The sequence below is a fragment of the Phocoena sinus genome, chromosome 4 (assembly GCF_008692025.1).
Source record: "Phocoena sinus isolate mPhoSin1 chromosome 4, mPhoSin1.pri, whole genome shotgun sequence".
NCBI classification, from domain to species: Eukaryota; Metazoa; Chordata; class Mammalia; order Artiodactyla; family Phocoenidae; genus Phocoena; species Phocoena sinus.
The window spans coordinates 132,332,374-132,344,538 of record NC_045766.1 but is presented as its reverse complement, the minus strand read 5'-3'; the positions used below and the strand labels follow the sequence as shown (position 1 = coordinate 132,344,538).

The following is a 12,165-nucleotide window of genomic DNA, read 5'->3' as shown; positions in this document are numbered from 1 at the left end:
TACTAAAATAATTGCAAAGAAATTCATTTATTCATACTTGTTATTATTCACGTGTGACCGTTGGCATTTATTTCATGGCTTCACTCTGTAGACCTGTGGCTTTGGATATTCTAATAACCATGGACATTAAAAACAATAAAAATCACCTCGAAGGGGAGGATATGTCTCTTTGGAAATTCTGCAGTAGCACTTTGTGTGTGTGTGTGTGTGTGTGTGTGTGTGTGTGTGCGCGCGTGCACGCGTGGATCTCTGGATGTCCTCACTGCGTGCGTTTATGTTTCCTGAAGAAGTTTGATTGAAATGGAAGAATATGAGGAGAAATGGAAGAACAAAACATTGGTGGATTTCAAGATCGTGTTATTCTCTGTTTTAATGGACTCAAACTATTTGTTGAAAAGACCTACATTATGTTTTGTTGTTTCATCCTTTGAAAGAGTCATAGGAAGATGAAAAATTTGAAAAACATGCCAACTAAACAAACAATATTTGTCTTATGGTATGATTTGGGACTGCATTGTCTCAAAATGAATCAAATGCTTTCTACGTACCTTAAGTAAATGAACATTGGCAAACAAATTTGGACCATTTGTTTTCCCAGCTGAATTTCTCTTACGTTGTAACTGAACATTTTACAAGTGTAAAGCAGGCCAAATCGTTAGAATTACTATCTTAAAATATTCATTAACATTTGGAATTTTTCTTGCACATAGATGTATTGTGAACATGGTGAGTTGTTCAACCCGCCTTGATACTGACTTGTAAATCTTGGAGGAGCGTGAAATTCTTGAGAGTTCTGATGATCTGATTTAGTTAATTCATTACGATTTTCCCTTTATGTTAGACCAGCCATGACTAATGGGGGCTCATAATTGAGAAACATTTACCAAAATGATAAGACACATGGGTATGTTGATCCAAAGTCCCATTTTTAAGGTAACTATTTACTGACCGAACCACGGGCTCTTGGGTTACAAATAAGATCATTATAATTGTTATGTCTGTTACATGTGCTCATTTTTATTTTGCGAAGTTATCAAGACATTATTGTAACTTAAGGAAGTTCGAAAAATACGGTGGTGGAGGGGGAGACGGCCAGAGCCACCCTTATTCCTGTTGCTCTGTTCTCTTTGCTTTGTTAAACACTTCAAGGTGTCGGCCGTTATTTGGCGTTCTCTGGGCATCTGTATAAATGTTTTCAGCGTGGTAGCATTTAAGGGATGATGTCTCCATCAGGACCACCTTAAGACGTTTGGTGCCTGCCAGTGGCACCAAACATCTCTCTTTCACACTGAGGTTTCGGGAGCCCGAAGCTTCTTAGGTGAGGTGGCTATTTTGGTCTGGTTTCCAGAAGACTGTCTAAGTGGCAGCCCCACTGGGAGTGTCTACAAAGTGTTGATTAATGATGACGATAAAGTTTCCAGGTGGATTTGTTCCTGTTGACCAAGACGCCATGAAGTTTCATTTCTCTTTCCCTCCCACCTCAGTTGGAAACAGATGGTGAACCAAAATATTTTGCTTCTAATTAAAGATTTCAGTGGGGATCTAGGTCAGTGGGAAGCATTTGCAGCTTTTATCTCTGTGAGGGAAACTTTTCTTGCTTATCGTAGCACCCTAAGTATTATTAATTTGTTGTTTGTCTCAGTGGCTCTTTGACAAGCAGTAAGTAGCACACTTTGAAACTTCCCTGCTTTTGCTTCCCTGGCTTACCCATCCACCCTGGTTATTTGACATCAGTGATCTGGGTCTGGCAGACACTGAGCGTTTGATTTTCAGTACCGACAGCGAGAACCCGAAAGCCGGGTGCAAGGAAGGTGCTGCCTCAATGGTGCCTGTGTTCGGACGGTGGGCTTCAGACTATCACGTTACTCAGAAAAGGATACACGTTGGAGGTTCCCGAGAGTCACTCTAGAAAACTTCTTTATCATTCTGCTAGGCGTTTAGAACAAACTCACTTCTACTTTCCATAACCGTGCTTTTCTCTAGTGCAGGATCCCTGTCTTGCATGTGTGTTTAATTACGAGGCAAAGTCATCACTGTCGCCACCTCCCATGTTCTGTAGGCCCCTTCCCATACTCCTGAAGACTGCTTCATGCAGTATCTGGCACACTTCAGAATTTGTGAGGTGTAATTGAATGACTATTATTGGAATAATTATTAGAATGTTCTTAGCTTGGCTTTAAAATTTGGGGCCGGGTGGGAAGAAGGTAAACAGAAAGAGCACTAAACCAGTGAAAAATTAACTTCACTTATTTCGAAATGATTCTCATCAGTTGAGCTTTTGGTGTGAAGAGATTTTATATTGATGAAACATTTCAAATTTACGAAGAGTAGGCAATAATGTAATAAACTTCTGTGTCACCATCACCAAGGTTCTATAATATCAAATTATGTTTCTCCATTTACTAACTCACTCCCACTCCCTACTCTGAATGATTTTGGAAGCAGATTCCAGACATCATATCTTTACTAGTACTTCAGGATAAATCTCTAAAAGATAAGGATGCTTTAAAAAAAGACTTGATGGAAACATTTTCTCTCTAGCAATACATTTTCATGTAACTTGCATGTAACTTTTGAAGAGCATTTTTTTTTTCCTCTGCATCTTCTTGAATGTGAATTGAGGATGTTAGTTATAAAACCATGTTTCCACTGTTGCCTTTTCCACAAAGTTAATTCACGAATGACTTTCTAGGTAGAAAAATATCATTTGACCCATCCTGACCAGTGGAGAAGGCCTGGAAATGTCAATCCTTAACTGCTTCAGAATTGTTTTCTTTGGGCAAGTCATTCATTGTGTTTCCAAAGTTGGACACATGCCTGTCTTCGCTGCCCCCGGAGGGAGTCTCACTCGGGGTGTATATAAATAAGACTGAAATCCAAATGCCTTGTCTATACACCAGCTCACTTGCAAATGAACTGTGAACAACTGTCCCAGTGTCCCCATGTGGTTAAAAAAATAAGTTTGCCTGGGCACAGCTTTCTTCTGTCACTGTAAATCCTTCCTTGCCTTTCTTGTCACTTTTCTTCTCCAATCACCTTTGTATGTTGGAAATTATGTTTAAAGGCCTTTTGGGTCTGATAGGTTTTCTTGCAAACCCAGCGTTAAAGAGCATAATGGATGAGATAAGCAGAAGTGAAGATGTGACTTTTTTGTTTCCATTGATCATAAGATACCCGTGGGATATTATTAGTATATTCAATGAAAATTAAAGTTTGGTTTTGGGTGTAAACCTTTTAAGAAGTATAGAAATTTTACACCTCCCTTCAGTAGCAAATCATCATTATTCTCAGGAATAGATGACAATACGTCAGTGGAAAACTAATTATGTCTATTTACTATTGAAAAGACATTTTCTCTTCTCCTCTTTTTTTTTTTTGTTTTGGTCCCAGGCACATAGACTGGATCATTCTGCTCATTACCTGCGCCTGAAATTTCTAATAGAAAACAAAATGCAACACTACGTGCCAAAGCCCGAGGAGGACATTTATGAGCTGGTAATGTTTATGTCTGTTGTCCAAGTACATTCTGTAGGAGATTATTTTTAAATTATAAGTGTGCTTATGCTAATTGTGGTTGGTGGAGTGGAACAGATTCTAAAATAAATGAGCCTCATTCAGCGCTCTTAAGTTTGTGGAGATGGCCTTACATATCACAATATTTTTGCAGAGTGAAAATGCCACCTTAGTTTATGCAGGGAACGATGCTGTGCTATCATGAAAAATTGAAATCCAGAACTGACTCTCAGATAGAATTTTAGTTATTATGCCTAGCTTTCCTTGTAGCTTTGACAGTCTTATGTTTTAAATGGGTGACTCAAAGGTGAGCTGGCTGTTGTCAGATAAAAAGTACTAACTCCAATTTTGTATGACTTCTCCCTGCATGTTGAAATTGATGGGTCAAATCCTGTTGGGTGAAAAAGCTGCCGTCTAATTATGTGTCCTGGCCTTTTGGAATTGTATTTATTTTATAGATTCTTGGGCACACTTATGTGGGTTTGGGTTTCATTATGGGACTTGGGTTCTGAACTGTATCTGGATTTTTATATTGACTCTGTTGCTTACTAATTATGTGGTCTTGGCAAAAAAAAAAAAAATGAGGTGATAATACTTTCTAGGATTTCGCAAAGATTAGAGATAACGGTTCACATAGTAGATGCTCAATAAATGGTTGTCATGGTAACATGGCAAAATAATGACAAGTTCCTTTTTTGTTAGCCAAAGGGTGCTTTTTTTCAGTTCCAGGAAAGAAACATTTTGGGAGCAAGGCCCCCTCTCTTGGAGTTTGTTCTTCTTTCTCTGCACTTAGTCATTCCTCTGGGGGCCACCGAGCTTCTTGCCATGGATCTGTGAACGATAACAGTATGACTTCAGACAGGCTTTCACCACAGAAAACAGAACTGAAAATTGAAACCCGAATAGTCTCTTTTTGAAAAGGGGAAGCATGATTTAAAATTTAGTATATTTAGTAGGGAATTTTGTTTCTAATCAATTTTTTTTGAGGTTTACTTTCTCTGCAATAAAGCATCAATTTTGAGCACACAATTTCATGAGTTTTGGCAAATGTATACAGACAGTTGTGTTTCCAGCATTACAGTCATAATTTAGAACTGCGGTCCCCAAACGTTTTGGCACCAGGGACAACTGTTTCGTGGAAGACAGTTTTTCCACAGACCGGGGGGCGGGGGATGGTTTTGGGGTGATTCAAGCGCATTACTTTTATTGTGCATTTTATTATTATTACATTGTAGTGTAGAATGAAATAATTATACAACTCACCATAATGCAGCATCAGTGGGAGCCCTGAGCTTGTTTTCCTGCAACTAGATGGTCCCATCTGGGGGTGATGGGAGACAGTGACACCTGAAGTGTGTTGCTTATGTCTAGTCTACTCCATAAGATGCAGCTTGATTGTCACTCACTGATAGGGTGTTTTTTTTTTTTTTTTTTTGCGGTACACGGGCCTCTCACTGTTGTGGCCTCTCCCGTTGCGGAGCACAGGCTCCAGACGCGCAGGCTCAGCGGCCATGGCTCACGGGCCCAGCCGCTCTGCGGCATGTGGGATCCTCACGGACCGGGGCACGAACCCGTGTCCCCTGCATCGGCAGGCGGACTCTCAACCACTGCGCCACCAGGGAAGCCCCTCCATTTTATTTTTGATGGACTAGGGAAGCTCACAAATGTTTGAAGTCCTGTCCTGAAAAATGACTCCTTCATAGATGACTGTCCCAAAACATTTTATTCTCTGCTACTGTTTTGTCAAGTATTCTTGAGTAGTAAAGTCAATAGTTATTAGCGAAAGTGTGTACTACATTTTAAAGATCTTTTTGGAGGGTCTAGTGCATTTATTTGGTGGGGCTGGGGTTTCTTTTGCTTATGAAAGACCATGAATAGTTAGTTTTCTACTTATCTGCTTTGCTAATATAAGTAATACCCGTTTGGCTACTTTTTCATGATCAGTTGGTTATTGGGTCCAATCTGTAGAATGATAATGAATATGGAGGCACTGGGTTTTTTGAAAACCCATATTAAATATGTTTTTCTTAAAGTGACAGGTGGGAATAAAGAGTTTGCAGAAACACTGACTGATTGATTCATTCATTCATCCCACAAATATTTATTTAGTGTTTATTGTGTTCCTGGCACCATGCTAGCTGTTCTAGGCACTGAGATACACAGAAAAATCTCTACTCTTCATGGAAAATACATTCAAGTTTGTGGATACAGATATAAAAACATGTAAATATTTTTAACAAAGACAAGTAAATGTGTAATATTTCCCGGGATGTTAAGAGTGGGGAAGGAAAAAGTTAGGACAAACAGATAGAGAAAGATAGGCATCTAAAAGCGATCGCGCTGCTCCTTTAGGTGTGATGTTTGAACAGCGTGGTGAGTGAGGTGAGAAGGTGAGTCATAGAGGTATTTTGGAGGAAAGTGTTCTAGGCTCAGGAGACAAAGCTGGGTAAGGCCTGGCAAGGGGAGGGGGGTGATAGTAGAGGTAGTTTACTCATGTTTGAGGAGGATCAGTGAGGAGGGTAAGTGAGGGAGTGGTGGGGAGAGGGAAGGTGGGGTGGGGAGGGGTTTGGATGCACAAGGAGGGAGGATGCAGAAGAGTGACCAGGAGGGCTTCTAGGGCCCAGGTGAGAAGGGAAGTCCCCAGAGAGGAAGGGCATTATTTGACTCCTGTCTTAATAGGCTTGCTGTGGCTACTGTGTGGCCTATGAACCTTAGGGCCTTAGGGAAAGAGCTGGGAGAGCAGGCAGGAGGCTAGTGAGCTGTCGTTCAGGCCATGGGTGATGGTCGCTTGGACCAGGCACGCCAAGGAGACCTGGTAGGAAATGAATGTGATTTCGTGATAATTCAAGTGCCAGGGTAATCAGATTGTTTCTTAACGTCTGATGGTGTTTAATCTGCTTTTTGAAAAGAGGGAAAACATGCAGCATCACTGATTTCATAAAAATAAAGGGGGGCTTCCCTGGTGGCGCAGTGGTTAAGAATACACCTGCCAATGCAGGGGACACGGGTTCAAGCCCTGGTCCGGGAAAGATCCCACATGCCGCGGAGCAGCTAAGCCCGGGCACCACAACTACTGAGCCTGCGCTCTAGAGCCCGCGAGCCACGACTACTGAGCCCCCCACGCGCCTAGAGCCTGTGCTCTGCAACAGGGGAAGCCACCGCAACGAGAAGCCCGCACACCACAGCAAAGAGTAGCCCCCGCTCGCCGCAACTAGAGAAAGCCTGTGTGCAGCAATGAAGACCCAACACAGCCAAAAATAAATAAATAAATTTAATAAGTAAATGGAATGTGTGTGATACTTCTTTGCTAAAGATACATTTAAAACTACGAAATTTCGAAATTTCTGGTTTCAGATATTATGACTGCATCAGAAATATAAAGTGCAGCTCCTTCTTGAAATTTTACAGGTTTTAGAGATTTTTACCAAACCCAATTTTAGTCCAGCCAGCCTAAGGACAGTGGTCAAGGGCCCTGTCTATATTATACTAAGTTATTGTCTGAAACTGGTAAAAAAACACAAAGACTTTCACACCAATTACAAAGAAGAGAGGAAGTAATATTATAAAAGAATAGCAAAAATTATTTACAAAGCTAAATTCCCACGGGATCTATGGACAACCATTTGGAATTTTCCAGAGATGATTAGAACAAGCGGTGATATACTGCCACCTAGGGGGAGAGTTTGGCTCTCAAGGAAATTGAAAAAATAAAACTAAGGTTCAAAATAAGTCGAAGTGAATACATTTCATAACATTTTATTGAGCATTCCATGACATTACAAAATAATCATAAAATTGATTATATTTGGTATGTATAGTTTTGGTGACTGTAATTTTCTGAACTAAAGATCAGTAGATCTAATAGAACTGATTTCTTCTAACTTCAGAATGCATTGGTTTGAAACTTTTTCTGAAGTATAGAAAGAAAACCACATGAAGTTATGCCCTCAACATGAAGTTACGCATTTGGAGGAAGTTGCATTAAATTAGGGAGTTCTAGAGGATCTAGGCTGTTGGGTCAATGTTCCCAGTCCCTGCCCCACCCCTTGGCTTTCTAGTAATACAGCAGCCTGTTTTCCAGACTCCTAAATCCTAAACATTCTGCTCACTTATCCCACCTGTCAACTGCCCTAAGAAAGTGAAGAGAAAGAAACCTGCATTTTTTTCATACTTGTCTGAACAAAATTATTTCTGGACAAATGACTGAGATGGGGGCAAGTTTCAATAATCACCGAGACTTCTCTTTAACACTAAAGGACAGTTTTCTGTTATTGACTTTGGCTCAAAATAGATTTTCGTTTTGAAATTAAATGACAAATTTTAAGTTCTATATGAGCGTTTGACACGTCAATATGTTTTGGAATTTCTATCATAAAGTTTGGAAGTGGCCTTTGGCTTACTTACTGAAGAAGTAAGGTTTGGTACCCTTTACTGTGGTACCCCTGGGTCCCACCAGGAAACAGTCTGGGAGGCATTATAGTGTAATCGGGAGAACTTCAGGGCTGGAGCAAGTGAGACCTGGGTTCAAATCCCAGCTCTGCCCAGGCTGGCCTTTTGACCTTAGGAAAGGTAGCCTTTTTCTCATCATTTGTAAAATGGGGATCACATTTGTCTCAGAGAGAGCATGTGAGGGGCAAGAACACATGGTAAAACCTTCATAAGTTACCGTCCATGATGATGCTAGGTCCAGACATCTAAGCATGAAGTATAACTTAAATTAATTGAAATAAAGTTTCTCTGTGAACTGTTTCTCTTATTTTTTTTTCCATGTTTTCTTGGGTTTCTGAGAGAGGTGATTAATTTATGTACTTCAATTTTTGCAGTAATTTGGTATAATCTAATGGCTAAAAGAGAATACTGTCATTTATATAATCTGTCGTCTGTTTTAATGCTATAATTTTTCTCTGCATATTTGTACTCTTGTGGACTTTTTGAGCCAAAATGGTATATGAACAGAAGAGAATGGAAGCACAGAGATTTCTCCTATTTCTATGGATCCCATATCAAGATCTTTCTCACCTCTTTTTGATGTTAATAATTTTTTCCCCAGTACTGAAGATTTTCGATTACCTTAGCATTATTTTTCAGATGTGTGATAGATAATAGGGTGGGAAAAGACATGCAGAGTGATGTCAAGGAATTATTTAGAAACTGGAACCAGAGCTAAATCTGGGAATGTGAGTTATAAGTTTCCACTTTGAGTCTTAATGGGGTCAGTTCAAGAAAGATACTAGGATGTGATGGAATTTGATTTCAAATTCTGAAAAAATAGATTTACAAATTGATGACTATTTCTAAGTTATTTTTAATGAAGTCTTAATTAGGCTTCTCTTTGTCATTTTCAGCTGTACAAAGAAATTGAAATTTGTCCAAAAGTCACTCAGAACATCCAGATTGAGAAGTCAGATACAGCCGGTGATAATTATGGTATGTTTCCTTTTCTTTGATCTTTGGTGTTCTTCACTTTAAAACAATTCCTGTGTAAACATGCACTTATTTACAATTCAATAAAATGCCTTTGGGGCCTATTTAAAACAGATAGCCCATCTGGCTTCTGTGCTCTGCCCAGCAGCCAAAGTAAGGGGAAAAAGATATTTACCCTGGGTATGATGAAGGTTTTAGCTTTACATTTCTTAACTTTAATCATCGGGGTTCGCCCGTCATAGAAAAGAAATGGATCCATTGGGAGGAGATTATTTTATCTTATGATATACCCTAGTAATGAAGAAATGATCCTTTCGCACCTCTATCCCCCAAATATATGTATTATGCTCCTTTCCCTCACAAATGATGTTAAAGGAACTTGTTTTGGTGGGAGTTGGGGTCCCCAAGACCACCTCTGGGTTTTTTGGTTCACTAAGAGGACCCGCTGGACTCAGCTTAATCATGACCACAGTTTATTACAGCAAAACTATACAAAAGAGCATCAGTAAAAGGGAGAGGCACGTGGGGTGAAGAGCGCAGAAACCCGGTACAAGCTTGCAGGGTCCTCCCCAGTCACACAGAAGTCCATAATTCCCCCAGCAACAAGCTGTGACGATGCGTGTGAACTGTTGTCTGGTAGGAAGTTTGTTAGTGACTCAGTGCCCAGGAATTTTATTGAGAGGCTGGTCAGGGAGGCACCCTCTGCCCAGCATAGACCAAAATTCCAGCCTCCCAGGAGGAAAGCAGGTGTTCGGCGCAAACCACATTGTTTGTACAGATTTTAGACACAATGAGCTACATTAGGGTGTTGGGAACCCTCCCAAAATCCAAGTTCCCAGATGCCAGCCAGGATCCAAACTGAGAAGCAGGCCTTTCAGAGAATAGCAGTCAGGCTTGCTATGTTAAGGCTTTCCTGTTGTCTACCTTCTGGTGTAGTTAAGTATGTAATCCTTTCCATAGATTTAAGACTAGTCGTTTTAGCATTACACTTTATGACTTGGATAGTAGTGAAGTTGGTGCTCGAGTGAAATACATAGGGAAACCCATATGCTATATCAGGGCTAGATCAGTCAGGAGGGCGAGGTTAGCTGAGACAATGACAGTCACCAAAGCCCAGCGGCTCCAAACAGTGAAATTCTTTCTCCTGTTCACCATGCATCCTCTGTGGGTTGGCTGGGACCCTTTCTGTATGTTATCCTCCCTCTAGGACCCAGGCCTGCGGCACCTGCCACCTGGGACATTGTCTGTCTCTTGGCAAAGGAGAAAGAGGGAAGGTGGTGATTTGGGTGCTGGCTCACTCCCAATTCACTTGTCAAAGCACGTGACTGGAGGGGGGGGATGGGTAGGTGGGCAGAAGAGTAGTCCTACTATGTACTGGAAAAGAGGAGAACTAGAAGATCTGGTGGAAAGATATGAAGGTCACTGCATATGCTTGCTTACTGCGTATTTCTCTCTGAATTAACTTATTAGGCTTTTTCACATTTGAAAGCCTTCAAACCCTTTACCGGGCAGCAGCATCTTCAGTATTCCTGCCGAAGCCTCTCCCGCAGGCAGCCAGTCCACCTCTCAGAGCACTCACTGGCGTGCTTTGGCCTAATGAAGAGAACCGAATTTCCAACCCCTGGCCACTTGCGTTACACCCTCACGCTGTTTACTTCTTGACCTTAAAACTAAAGACAGCATTAAAGCCAGAGGACGTTTTTGACAGCAAGGGATACATGTGTCTGAAGGCTTCTTATGCAGCAGAAGCACGACCTCAGTAATTAAAGCAGTAATTGGTAGCAGTGCTACAAATAAGCATCTGGGTCCTCCAAACTGAATTTTACCATATCCCTTACTCTTTTGTCTTTGGTTTAGTTACTTTCTCTTGCGTAAGGGGAAAATGTAGCAAGAAGCAAGAGAGGGCTGAATTTCACAGCTCTTGGAGTCAAATGCCAAGGTGGACTGGTTTTGGGGACTTCCCTGGCAGTCTAGTGGTTAAGACTGCGCTTCCACTGCAGGGGGCGTGGGTTCCATCCCTGGTTGGGGAACTAAGGTCCCGTGTGCCGTGCAGCGCAGCCAAAGAAAAAAAGAAGATGGTTTGGTTTGGTTTGGGGACTCAGAAATAGAAACTGGGCATAGAACCGCTATATTTTTTATACTTTTTTTAATTAAAGTGGCTGAAGTACTCACAGAACCTGTTTAGATTTCCATGCTGAAGCTGTTACAGGGCATCAGACATCAACCCAGAGGGTACTGTTGGCCGTGCTTCTCACATGACCTGACATAAAGAAGCAGGGGTTTGGGGGTTTTGTTTGCATTTCTGATCTGTCATGGAGCACCCCTGCTTTTGTAAACTACAAAATCCCTTGCTTAGCGGTTGTGGCGGTGTCAGACGATGAGGTTCGCAGTGCTTAGTCTTGCTTTCTGTCCTTACATCGCTGTCAGTTACAGCCTATCTGTAGTGGTTCCTGGACTTCACCTTGGAAGGCCACCATGCATGGCTAATAACCTTAGGTAAAATCCTTTATTCTCAGTGCCCAGTTCGATGTTGGCAGAAGGCGTTCCCACAAGTAGCTAAAAGAGTCCCCCAGTCCTAAGAAGACCTGGTTGTCTCTGACCTGAGAATCTACCAAGGATTCTAAATTCAGCCCACCTCTCTCTGACATTAGCACCTAAGTGCAGCTTCCCGCTATACATCAATTTCAGTATATGTAAGTTACTAGCACACATCAGCACACATACAAGATCTAACTCTAAACCAGATGCTGCTTTCTATTGTAGAACGCTTTAGGGAGGAAATCATGACTTAATAATTCCACTGACTAAACAAGTGGAAAGATTTAACACTTGCCTAATTTCTCTCTCTTGCCCCTCCCTCTACCTCAGCCCTCAGGACTCTCTCAGACTTGTTGTTGAAGTTAGTTCAAATAGTTTTGTAATAGACTAAGCATGATCCCCTAGGCCGCCTTGAAGTGGATGAATGCATCATTTCAGCAACTGAGTATTCCTTCTTCTCTGGGGACTGCTTAGACTATTAGACTTTTGGTCTTGTGTCCCCTCTATGTCAGAGGTGTCTGCACTTTTCTCACTTTCTCTCTTTCACTGTGTCCTGGACTCTGGTTCTGAGTACTTCTATTTTGTTTACTTTGTTGTCCTGAATTTTCTTTGGTCATGAATTTCAGTATGAGGAAACTTCTGGTTATTTAACATATGAGTCTGTCTTCTTCGTTTCTTCACTCAGTTTTA

The 12,165-nt window shown here is 41.3% G+C and overlaps 1 protein-coding gene across 3 annotated transcripts in view; it reads left to right on the top strand.

Moving 5' to 3' along the window:
- Nucleotides 1–12,165, top strand: part of TIAM1 (TIAM Rac1 associated GEF 1) — a 206,308-nt gene that overhangs the window by 125,878 nt on the left and 68,265 nt on the right. For all 3 annotated transcript variants that reach the window (XM_032631281.1, XM_032631279.1, XM_032631280.1), the window contains 2 exons: nt 3,391–3,495; nt 8,859–8,940. In XM_032631281.1, coding sequence (XP_032487172.1) covers nt 3,391–3,495; nt 8,859–8,940 — 187 coding nt within the window. The remainder of the gene's footprint in view (nt 1–3,390; nt 3,496–8,858; nt 8,941–12,165) is intronic.